This window comes from Zonotrichia albicollis, chromosome 15 (genome assembly GCF_047830755.1).
Source record: "Zonotrichia albicollis isolate bZonAlb1 chromosome 15, bZonAlb1.hap1, whole genome shotgun sequence".
NCBI lineage: Eukaryota > Metazoa > Chordata > Aves > Passeriformes > Passerellidae > Zonotrichia > Zonotrichia albicollis.
Window position 1 is genome coordinate 5,181,115 of NC_133833.1, and position 11,051 is coordinate 5,192,165.

An 11,051-nucleotide genomic window follows, 5' to 3' on the forward strand; every position below is an offset into this window, starting at 1 on the left:
TCTAGCATGTGATAGATAAAACAAATAGCCATTAAAAATACAAATTTCTCAGCGCTAGGAAGAGAAATGCATTCCCAGCACAGATTCTAAAAGCCTTCAAAAAGACAGGCATATCCAGCATCAGAACAGATGGAGGAGATGAACAATAATTGCTTTCCAAGCATCCATCCCCACAAAAGCAGTGAGTACAGGCCCCCTAAAGAGACAGATAATAAGAGCAAAAGAAAAATGAAGAGTAGCTCTGAAACACCTCGGACTTGATGAGAACAGCTGGGAATTTCTGCTTTGAAGTGTGACATACAGAGACAAATGCAGACACTTCTGGCTACTCAGCCAATAGTTGAGTTGGTATTGCCTTGATCTCAGAAATTTCCACTGACTTTTGGAGGTGAGAGAGGTGTAACTGCACCAGACTTCTGATTCTTGCTCTTGACTCCAGTCAGCCCAAAGTAAATCCAAGTTTCAAATAATTTTGTCCCATCTCTTCAGTGACTTTGGAATCCACCTTCCCCTTCTAAGGGCACCTCAGTTCTGGTTGTTTCACACTCAGATTTCTCTAGATACACCTTGGTCTAAAAAATGAAAATTGTCTTGCCACATTCACCTGTCAAGAGAGAGGGCAGCAGCACGAGCATAATAAAATAATTATTTAAGTAATTATTATTAATTATTTAATCAGTCACTTGTGGGGGTTTCTGGGCTGGTGCCAGCTCTCCCTTCAGAGTTTTTGGACAAACACAGTGTGAGGGGAAGAACTCCTGTGCACTCTCCCAAGCTGTTCCATTACACCTGATTTATAGCATGACACTACTTGTTCTAGCCCATAACCTTGAGCTTGTAAAATACACAGGGGAAAATTTACTAACTACTGAGTTCATCTTAATGCACTGTTGGGAATCTTAAGGGGTAAAAAAGAAGGGAAGGAATTGGGCATCTAGAGGAGCTGGTTTTGAACAGCAATCCTGTACTGGCCCAGTGCAGTGCATCTCACTCTGCTTCCATTTAAATAAAGTTTCAATTTACACAGCCAGCATACAGTAAGGAGCCATGTTTACCTGCTCTGAAGGTGATAATCAATAGGAGAGTTGTAGACACATTTCCCAGCTTATTAGCTGCACACATGGATGGAGTTTCCCACAACAGCATGTACAAACGCCTTTACTTCACTCTTAGCTGGCATCAGACCTTGATTAATAACTGAAGACAGAAAACTGGTTTGCAACTTTTCTATTAGGATAGAAAATTGTCATCCACATAGCAGACAAATTCCGAGCAGTAAAGGAGTGTAAACAGCACAGCCCTGAGAGCTGGATCATGGGTGCCACAGGTCCTTTAGCACACAGCCTTGGTGGCTGCTCTGCTGTGCAATACACACAGGCACCACCCACACACCCAGAAGTTATTCAGATGCTCTGCCCCACATTTTGTCATTGTTTTCAAGTGTAGACTTTTAGGTTAATTTCCTCAGCTAATACTCTAGAGGTGAATGTCTAATTTGCCCAAGAATGTCTAATTTCTCCTTGGCTTGTTCCTTTCAATGGCAGCCTGCCCTCTGTACTAATGTACAACTTCCTTGAGACAAGCAGAGAGTGTTGATGTTACAGAGTAAATACAAAATGAGCTCTGCATTCACTGACTATTCCCAGGAGATATCTTGCTCCTTACTTCAGTCTAAGTACTCAAAAGTCAGTCCTGAAACTTTCTCCTCAAGTTATTTTTACCATGTAAGGCTCCAGCAAACAGCAACTTGCGTGATTATTTCTGCCATTACACTCTCTTACTTTGTTCAGCTTTTAATTATTTTAAATTACATGGCTGAAGTGCTGCTGGATAGATGTCATTCAGCAATAAAGGCTTGTTCTTTGACGAGCCTGAAGTAGGGCCCTTTTCAGCAGGATTGTAGCTCATATGCTGGGGAATGTCACACTCAGGTTCTGTGGTTCACTGAGGACATTAGGAGTAACCTCATTTCTATTCAAAGCAGAATTGTGTTTGCAAATTACTTTCCAGCATCCCAGCAGTGGATTCTCATAGGGACTGGCAGGAAGCAGTGACTCCTATTGCTCCTCCATTCCAGTGACTGAAGGATTTCCCAAGTGACAGCACAGGAGTGTCACACAGCTCCAGCTTGTGCCAACAGGGAATCACAGCATTTGTACTGCACAACCTTGGTCAAAGCAAGTTCACTGCAGGTACAGCAACATAGCTGAAGCACTGGGCACAGCTGTCACCTGTGTCACTGGGCACAGCTGTGTCACTGGGCACAGCTGTGTCACTGATCTCAGCTGTCACCTGTGTCACTGGGCACAGCTGTCACCTGTGTCACTGGGCACAGCTGGCAGTGCCCAGGTACCAGCTGAGCCCTAATCCAGCCCATCTCACCACAGCAGCTCCCAGCACACAACTGCCCACAACCAGCAGTGCCCAACTGTCCTGTCACTGAATCACACTCTCATTTATCTTCCATGTTTAAAAAGGATAGGGATCATTTTATAACTACAGTCATGAGCCTTCTTACTCTACCTTTGATGAACCACCTCATTAATAACTGCCCAGAAGCCTTAAAAAGGAAAAAACAACCAACCAACCACACACATCCATAAAGATATCAGGCTGCCTCACTAAAGTACTTCTACCTTCTCACTGGATACTTCAAAATGTTTATGAACAAGCCCAACAGCAGGTTTACAAGTTTCTCCTCAGTTAAATCTCACATTCCTCTCTTCAGATTTCCCTGAAGCCTCACACCTTCTCATGTACTTGCTCCTTCTGCTGTTTCTGTACCAGCAGCACAAACACCCACCATGGTGAGTTTACAGTGCCCCCAGATGTTACTCATGAAATCAGCACCAAGCAGAGGCCTCGCTGCCTCTCCATCCCTTCTGGTGACAGCTCATTTTCAAACATTCTTTTATAATAAATGATCTGCTAAAGGCTTATTGCAGTCAGCATGGAAATTTGTGTCTGAATCTGTACCAAACACCTAACTGAGGTGCAGATGTACTGTAATTACCATGAAAGCACAGTAGAATCAAACCTCTAAAATGTATAAATATACAATTATATGTAGTACTTGTCAGTATAAAGCTGTGTCACTAGATCTTACTGAACTGGAAAAGGTTCAGTTCCCAGCATTCTGATGGACCTAGCACAGAAACCACTCCAGACATTCTCACCACCCTACCAGGGAAAGGCAGGGACCCAGCCAGCTCCTCCCCATCTCCCACCACTCCTGGCACAGACACAGCTGTGGAGCTTCCTTAGCCTGCACCATAAATATCAGCTCTGGGTTATGCATGTTTAAGACAGCAGAAAATGCTACCAAGGCACAGAAGAATACTAAAAACATGCCAAAAATGAGTTTTCCCACTTACTGTCTTGAAGAAGAAAACAAGAAGCAACAACCTTGCTTTTTAACTGAAAAAAATTTTAAAGCCTAGGTCTGTTTGTTTAAAGGACTTTCAGGGCCACCTGCAAATCATAAAGCAGCTGGAAAATAAATCTTCTCACTTCTCTCTCTGTGTCTGTGGATTCATAACCACAGTAATGATATCTCTAAGGATACAGCCTTCTCTGGAGGTCCAGAAAGGATCTGAAGCAAAATCTACAGCATGCAGGAGAAATAGGTACTGGAATAAAATACCTAGAAGCCAGGTTTTAGATATTTACATGTGTCTAAGTGTAATATATATGAGTGCTTATTAAACTTGGATTATTTTGCAATTTTTCAGTCTTATCCCAGATCAGTCATCCCCAAAAAGATTATAAACAATTCAAATTTGCCACAACTTGTAAGAGATTCACTCTGACAGAGGAGTGCAAGGGCAGCTGGCAGAGCCCAGTACAGCTGTTTATCACAGTACAACAGAAACACTTCTTCAAACACACATCAGGGACTGCAGAGATAGAGAGTTTTATCAGAACACACCTTTCAGGCAAGTTACTAAATCGTGGTTTTACAGCAAGAAATGTGTTTGAAAGAGAACCAGCACTGCAGAGCCAGATTGCAAATAGAGCCCCATTAATGGAACTGAGCTCTCAATGGGCTTCTAAACATCATGAAACTCTTTCTTTGGTAGCCAAAAGAAATCACACTGTTCCAGCCTTTGTCAAGACAATAAAAATAATTTGTTTCCTTACAGGAACTGTCCCTTTCCCATCAGCCAATACTGATCCAAGTAAACACATGTAAGAAAAGCCACCATGAGTTGTTGCAGTAAAAAGACCCAAGTGAGGTAAGCAAGCTATCTCCCACACCAATGTTCCCAGAATGGAAAAGAAAGGTCTAAATATCAGACATTTGCATGTACAAGCAGCTGCTCATTCTGTTTTGATGTTCGTCAATTCTGACCATCTTGATTTGAAAATCTGACTTGAGTGAAATGAGATTCCCCCTCTCAATCTCAGTCCTCTTCTCTTTAAGGAAGTAATGATAAAAATGGGATTGTTTTCAGAGATCTGAAAGGCTGGTTTGTACATGCAACAAACCATTCCATATGAAATCCATGGAGTGTTTCATTTTCCTCAATGCTACAAAAGCAATTTGTTTCCAGACAATGCAGAATTATGCATTGAATTAAGCTTTATGCAGAATTAAGCTTTTCTCCATATTTTGCCTGTTACCCACAATGAATTTCCAGAGAGAACATCCTGAACTCCATGCCTGTATCAGATTATTAATGCCATGGGCAAAATCCAAAAGAGTTTGACCATTCTGGAAGTTTTCACTGCCACCTCCTCTCTGACAAACTAAATATTGCCACCTACTGACTGCCAGAGCCTGAACTTACAAGGATTTTTTTATTCCCCTCTCCCAGACACAATTCCCAAGACACACAATGAAGGCTGTCACAGCCCAGATAAGCCAAAAACTGATGTCTGATAATCTGAGATATTATTATTACTTGGTTTTGTCCACTCTTACTTGTTTTCTTCCAATGCTTTAACTACTTTAAGACATCAAATTTTAGTTTGAGGTTTGATCTTGCAACATGACTGTCAAGCACACAGTTTTACACTGAAAGCCTCACCATACATAGCAGAGACACCAAGCTGTATAACAGCACCATATGTTTTAGATTTGACAGTCCAGAGTCGAGCTTGAATGCTGTGGTCCAAGTAACTCAGAAAAAGTAACATCTGCTGCTCCAAGATTTTTCCATACCCTTGACAAATACTTTTTTTCCATACCCTTGACAATACTTTCCATACTTGACAAATAAAGAAAAACCCATGATTTTTCTCACATCACCCAGCTCCAGCAGCACCAAAGATATAACTAAACCATGCCTTTAATTATTCCTTCACACAATTACATTGCCCAACAAGAGACTAAAGTGAGTCACAGTGTGTGAACCAGGGTTCTGTTCTTCAGCTGCTGCACGTATTCCTTTGCTTGGTCAAAGCCAGTCCTTGGTGGCTCTGGGGGAGGAGGAGGACCTTCCACCAGCTTCACAAAGTAGTGGCACCTGCTGATTTTCATCATGCCAAACATGCCCTTGCCGTGGCACCGCAGGCGCTTCACGTAGCGGCCCCTGCCCGTCTGCGACTCCGCTGAGGAAACAGCACAGGGAGAGAGGAGGATTCAGTCAAGCACAAACTGCTACAGCTGCAAATAAAACACCTGAATTGCCAGAGGATTTTTCATGGCTGTTTCTAGGAAGTTAATTCCCCTCCATCTTTCTTCTGTTGCATTTAGCAGATCAGTGCGACAGAGGAACCCGTGAGCTGCATTAACGCTCCTCAGGAGCACCAAAAAGGGGAATTTAGAAAGCAGGCACGCCAAGAGAAATATGTGCTGAAGGACAAGTCACACTGAGCACTTACTAGATTATACAGCTCTTCTGGAGGTGGTATTCATTTCACTGCCTTTCAGTAGTTTGTCTCATGAATTCCTGTGAAGTCTTACAGACTTCATTTTCCCCCCTTTCTGCCTTTATTGCATTCATCACAGGTATTTTCATTATCTGCACATCCAGTCCTGCACTACAGCTCAGCCTTCTTGTGGCAGAGCCTTGGAAGGCTCCAAAGAATTCTAATCAAATCTCTCTACAGTCCAGGTGACTTTAAGCTTATGAGGTCAGTTGAGTAAAATTTATTCCCTATGAGACAAAATGGGAATTTTTTCTTTGGGTATCAAAACACCTAAGAGCAAACATTTCTCTAATATTTTCTAGGCTAAAAAGCACTTTAGTTATTACAAGCTTATCCTGCTAACATCTACAGACAAGTCTTTTTATTAACAATTTTACTGTTATTACTCATTTACTTTTATACTGTGTCTGATGGAAGTTTAACTTTGGTTCTGCAAATCAAATTGTACCAGACCCAGACAAAGATTCCACCATCTCTGGCTGGCAACATTAAAAACCAGAAACTGTTTGCAGAAATTCCATTCTCAGATGGATAAATCCATGTTAAAAATGCTGCAAACATGTGCTTTTCATGTTTAGAAAAAGTTAAGTTTAGCAGGAACTGTCCACTATTCACTTCTGGTGATTTCAAGCATCAAAATCTTATTAAATATAACACAGTTTCACAGGGTAGGATAGAGTAAGATGACATTTTTCTAATGCACTAAATTAAAAAAATGTACCTATATGTAAGTTTGATTTGAATTCCACATTGTGCTTTCTTACAGCCATTTCCTGTGCTTCTAACAGAACCTGTAACAAAAGGACAAGAAATGGAAATACTGAGAATTTAAGCAATGCTATTTCTTATCTCTAGATAACATGAAAGAAATTGCAAGTTTAAGTCAGTTATAGAAAAATTCTTTTATAAAGATAAAAACTTTTAAAAGACAAGCATCTTTTACATAAGGATGTTCCTTGCATAGAATGAAAAAGCCTCAAGACAATTTTATTACATTTTTGGGGACGAAAGGGAGTGGAAAAGATGTTTTCCATCAGCATTTGTCAGCCTTCCTTCCACAGACCTTTGTGTAATTAGACATCTGATTAGAAATAAATTCCAAGGTGGGCAAAATGAACTTGGTCCATTCAATCTTTTCAGTTAATACAGGACATTTCTTTGCCATAATTATAGCAGAAGTCAACACTTTAGCCAAGAAAATGAGTAATTTGAGAATCCAAACTACCAGAGTGTATTCAGAGCTTTTGTGCCTTTACAGAACTCAGACCTCTCCTCAATAATGTCCCTCATCTCTTACAGTGTAAGAACCAGAGCACACAGATGTAGCAGCCATTAGTGACCAGGATTCTGCACCTTTTACCATGAACTTAACACCAAGCACTGCTGGAGAGGACACCCACATGGACTTTATCACCATGCCAAGTTAATACAGCCAGCAAAAGTGACCCCAGCATATTCATAAGTCACAACATTACACGACTGTAACAAAAATGTGTTGTTAGAATGTGCTCCCAACAGGCTTACTTGAAACACAAAAACCCAAAGAAGTAGAAACAAACTTCTGGTGAGAGGTATTGATGTTAAAGTTTCCTGGAAACCAGGAGAGTTAAAGAATACTGCTCTTTACCTCTTTGATCACCTTTGCTCCCTTTTTGTCACTGAATTCCAGCTGAGCGAGAGCCTGATCAATGGACATTCCTTTTATCTGCAATCAAAGTGTTAAAATTAACTTCTGCACTCACAAGTATTTCCTTTCTCTTATTCAGAAGACCTGTAAATTATACTGCTATTATAAAAACAAAAATACTGTCAATTCCTTAATTATCATTTCTTCACTGTAATACCTTATAGCTAAACCAAACTAAGCCATTCCCTGTCCAGACCCATGCTCACCCCCAGGACTCTGCTATAAAAGTGCTGATTAAACTGTGACTAAATGAGGCTCTTAAGACAAATACAACAATTACATTTTGTATTCTCTCAAGTACAGTACAAAATACTCTCTGCTTACCAGTTTTGCCAGGTACCACATCTTATCTTTGCTGTATTTTATTTCCCTCCGACAGTGATATATTTCCTAGGGGCAAAAAAAGAAAAAAGTTAAAGGATGAATAATTTTGCTGTGAAAACAGGAATGGAGCATCCATGTCTGCTCCACAATCTATGTTCTTACTAGGAATAAAATAAGGATGTCTCTGTCTACTATGAGAACAGCACATACCTTTGGCATTTGAAACTGAAAGCACTAAAAAAAGATGCTGGCACACAGGAAATTTTAATTTAATCTTATGACAGTTTATAAGCAGAAGTCCCTCAGAAGGTTTATCACCACCTTTTCCTCTCATTCTCCCCACTTTAGAAGCCAAGATTGACATGCCCATTCAGCCTTAAAAATATTACCCTGCTGTCAACTCCACTTACTGGGAGAGCAAATAAACAATATCACCAGAACGAACTTAATTAGCCCCGGAGAAGTGAAGAGGGTTTCAAGTTTGATTGGCACAAAAAGCTCCACAGACCCATTTTACATTACTGCTAACAGGGACCAGCACCAGCTGGTAGAATCTAACATCAATACAAATTTGAAAGAGATGGAACTCTTGATAAGCAGGGGAAACACTGATTTAATAAACAAGTCTGTCAATAGCTGCATTTTCACACACACTGCACCAGCCAGCACAGCCCACAGCAGGCATTTCTGTGTGCTGGGCCACAATGTTCACAAAAGCAATCAATAAATGCTCATGGCCCACAAAATACATGCCTAAAAAAACCCATTTCTTTTCAGATGTAAATAATTTTACTTTGCTGAGCAGTGTGTGTAACAGGAGCCACAAGACATCAATTCCTAATGAAGAAAAATGAGAACTATGGAATTCCAGAATATCAGTTCTTCATAGTATAATTGCTACTTCCTTGTAGTTCAGAAACTTCTACAAACACAGGATGGGCCCCTTGCAGCTTGAACCACACACTGAGCAGGTGAGCAGCTCCCAGTAACTCAAGGCTCCACTATAATTTAGAGATGGAAAGCATTCCAAGCGATATCAACCTCTACAACACAGCCAAAAATTGAATAAAATCCTAAAAAATGAGCAAACAAGTTTTCAAACTAGTGCCTTGTGCAGTCACCCTGTGCAGACAGTGACAATTTGTGCAGAAATTCTCAGGTGAGGACATGCTCAGGTGCATCCTTACAGCCGGTCTGCGAGGCTCTCCAGGCAGCTGGGGAGGGTAAACAATCCTGTTCTTCTTCTCCCACTTCCCAATTTTCTGCAGGGATGTGCTGGTGTGGATGCAGGACAGAGGCAAAAGGCTCCCACATGGCAGCCACCTGCAAGGCAAGAGCACAGCCTCAGCTGCTGAACACAAGAGTGCTTTGTCCCTGCTCAGTTTATCTGGAGAAATTGTGAATTTGCTGCCTTGAAAAAGAGAATCAGCACATTTGTACACTCAAAAAACCAAACTATTGAATCCTTTGTAGTTTATGCTGAAAGGGGTTTTTAATTCAGCAGGACTCAAGCTTCTTAAAGCAAACCATGAATGTTGGTATGGGATTCCACAAGAAGTGTCCTCAGACTGTCACACAGTCACAGCCACCTCTGTTCTGATGCTCTTGTGGGGTTCACGACTCACACAAACCATTTGTACCTTTCCCAAGGTACTTTCCATACTTATTTAACTTTTACCAACAACACATTTAGCAGTGAAATTTTCTAGTTTTTCAAGGGGCTGAATATCTCAGAGCATTAGAGGTTTATAAACATTGTAAAATTTAAGAAGAGTGTTCTAAACTACTTCCAAAACACAATCAAGTCAATCCAAAAACCAGACAGCTGATAGCAATAAAATCAATTTTCAGACAGTTTGCTCAGCTCAGATTCTGAAAAAACAAGCTACATTTTGCCCCCTGCTGCCTGGATAAAGCAGCAGCCACTGGTGACTACAAGAAATAGACGAGTTCAAGACCAAATACTGAGAGTTTTCCTGAGCCTTGAATGTCTTTGTCTGTGTGGCCAACCTGTGCAAAGCATCTTAAAAACAACAGGCAAACAGCCAAAAGGGGATTGTACACCACTGTCCACAATAATATGCGAGCAGAGATTAGCATAACACACGTATTTCAATGTCATGGAATATTTTTGCAGGTATTTGCAGGGACAGTGGGGTTCCTCCAGAATGAGGGGAAACTTCAGCAAGTAAGGAAAGCAGTGACTGTGGAGACACCTCCATCATGGCACAAGCTCTGGATACACAGAAAGACACCACAGGCAGAGAGTGACCTGTGTCCACAGCTCCAGGGTGGGTGAGATGGCCAAGCCAGGGGAGCCCAGAGCCCAGCCCCAGGTGCCCAAGCAGAGCAGTGCCTGTCCCACTGCCCAGGGCCAGACTCACCTCTCTGGCCGTGCCCAGCTGAGGAGACCCCGCGCCCAGGCAGCACCTGAAGGGAGGGGAAAGTGAATGGTAAAAATCAGAATGGTAAAATCACAGCATGGTTTGGGTTGGAAGGGACATTCAAGACCATGCAGCCCCACCCCTCGCCATGGCCAGGACACTAAATTTTTGTACATACTGGAGAAAATACCATTAACATTTATATGCATGAAATACAGGGTTTGGCTTATACTTCCTTCCTTCTTGCCTTCCACTGTCCCAGGCTGCTCCCAGCCCCGTCCAGCCCAGCCTTGGACACTTCCAGGGATCCAGGTGCAGCCACAGCTTCTCTGGGAAACCCCTGCCTGGGCCTCATCACCCTCACAGGGAAGAATTTTTTCACAATATCTAATCTAAACCCACTCGCTGCCAGTTTGAAGCCATCCCCTTCACCCTGTCACTCCAGGTGCTTATAAACATCCTCACTCCATCACTCCTGAACGCTCCCTTCAGACACAGCAAGGATACAACTTGGTCACCCCGAGACCTCTCTTCTCCAGGCGGAACACGCCCAATTCTCCCAGCCTTTCCCCACAGGAGCGCTGCTCCATCTCTGCGATCAGCCCGGTGTCCTGCTCTCCGGCCAGCCCCTCCCAAACCCGCGCCGCGTCCCCTCAGCCTCACCCGCGCCCAGCGCCCAGCGCGCCGCCATCTTCCCGGCCGCGCTTTGCGGCAGCGCCGCGGGCGGGCGCACGGGCAGGGGCGCGCTTTGCGACGCTTTGCGGCGGCGTGCGCGGCGCTCG

The 11,051-nt window shown here is 42.6% G+C and overlaps 1 protein-coding gene across 1 annotated transcript; it reads right to left on the reverse strand.

Moving 5' to 3' along the window:
- Nucleotides 1–5,273: 5,273 nt before the first annotated feature.
- Nucleotides 5,274–11,025, reverse strand: MRPL22 (mitochondrial ribosomal protein L22). Its single transcript, XM_005483700.4, has 7 exons — nt 10,933–11,025; nt 10,270–10,315; nt 9,073–9,208; nt 7,886–7,951; nt 7,502–7,579; nt 6,596–6,665; nt 5,274–5,553 (listed from the first exon to the last, which is right to left on the reverse strand). Exons 1-7 carry the CDS (start codon nt 10,958–10,960, stop codon nt 5,342–5,344), a joined length of 636 nt encoding a protein of 211 aa, XP_005483757.3. The 5' UTR covers nt 10,961–11,025; the 3' UTR covers nt 5,274–5,341.
- Between the last annotated feature and the right edge of the window lie 26 nt (nt 11,026–11,051).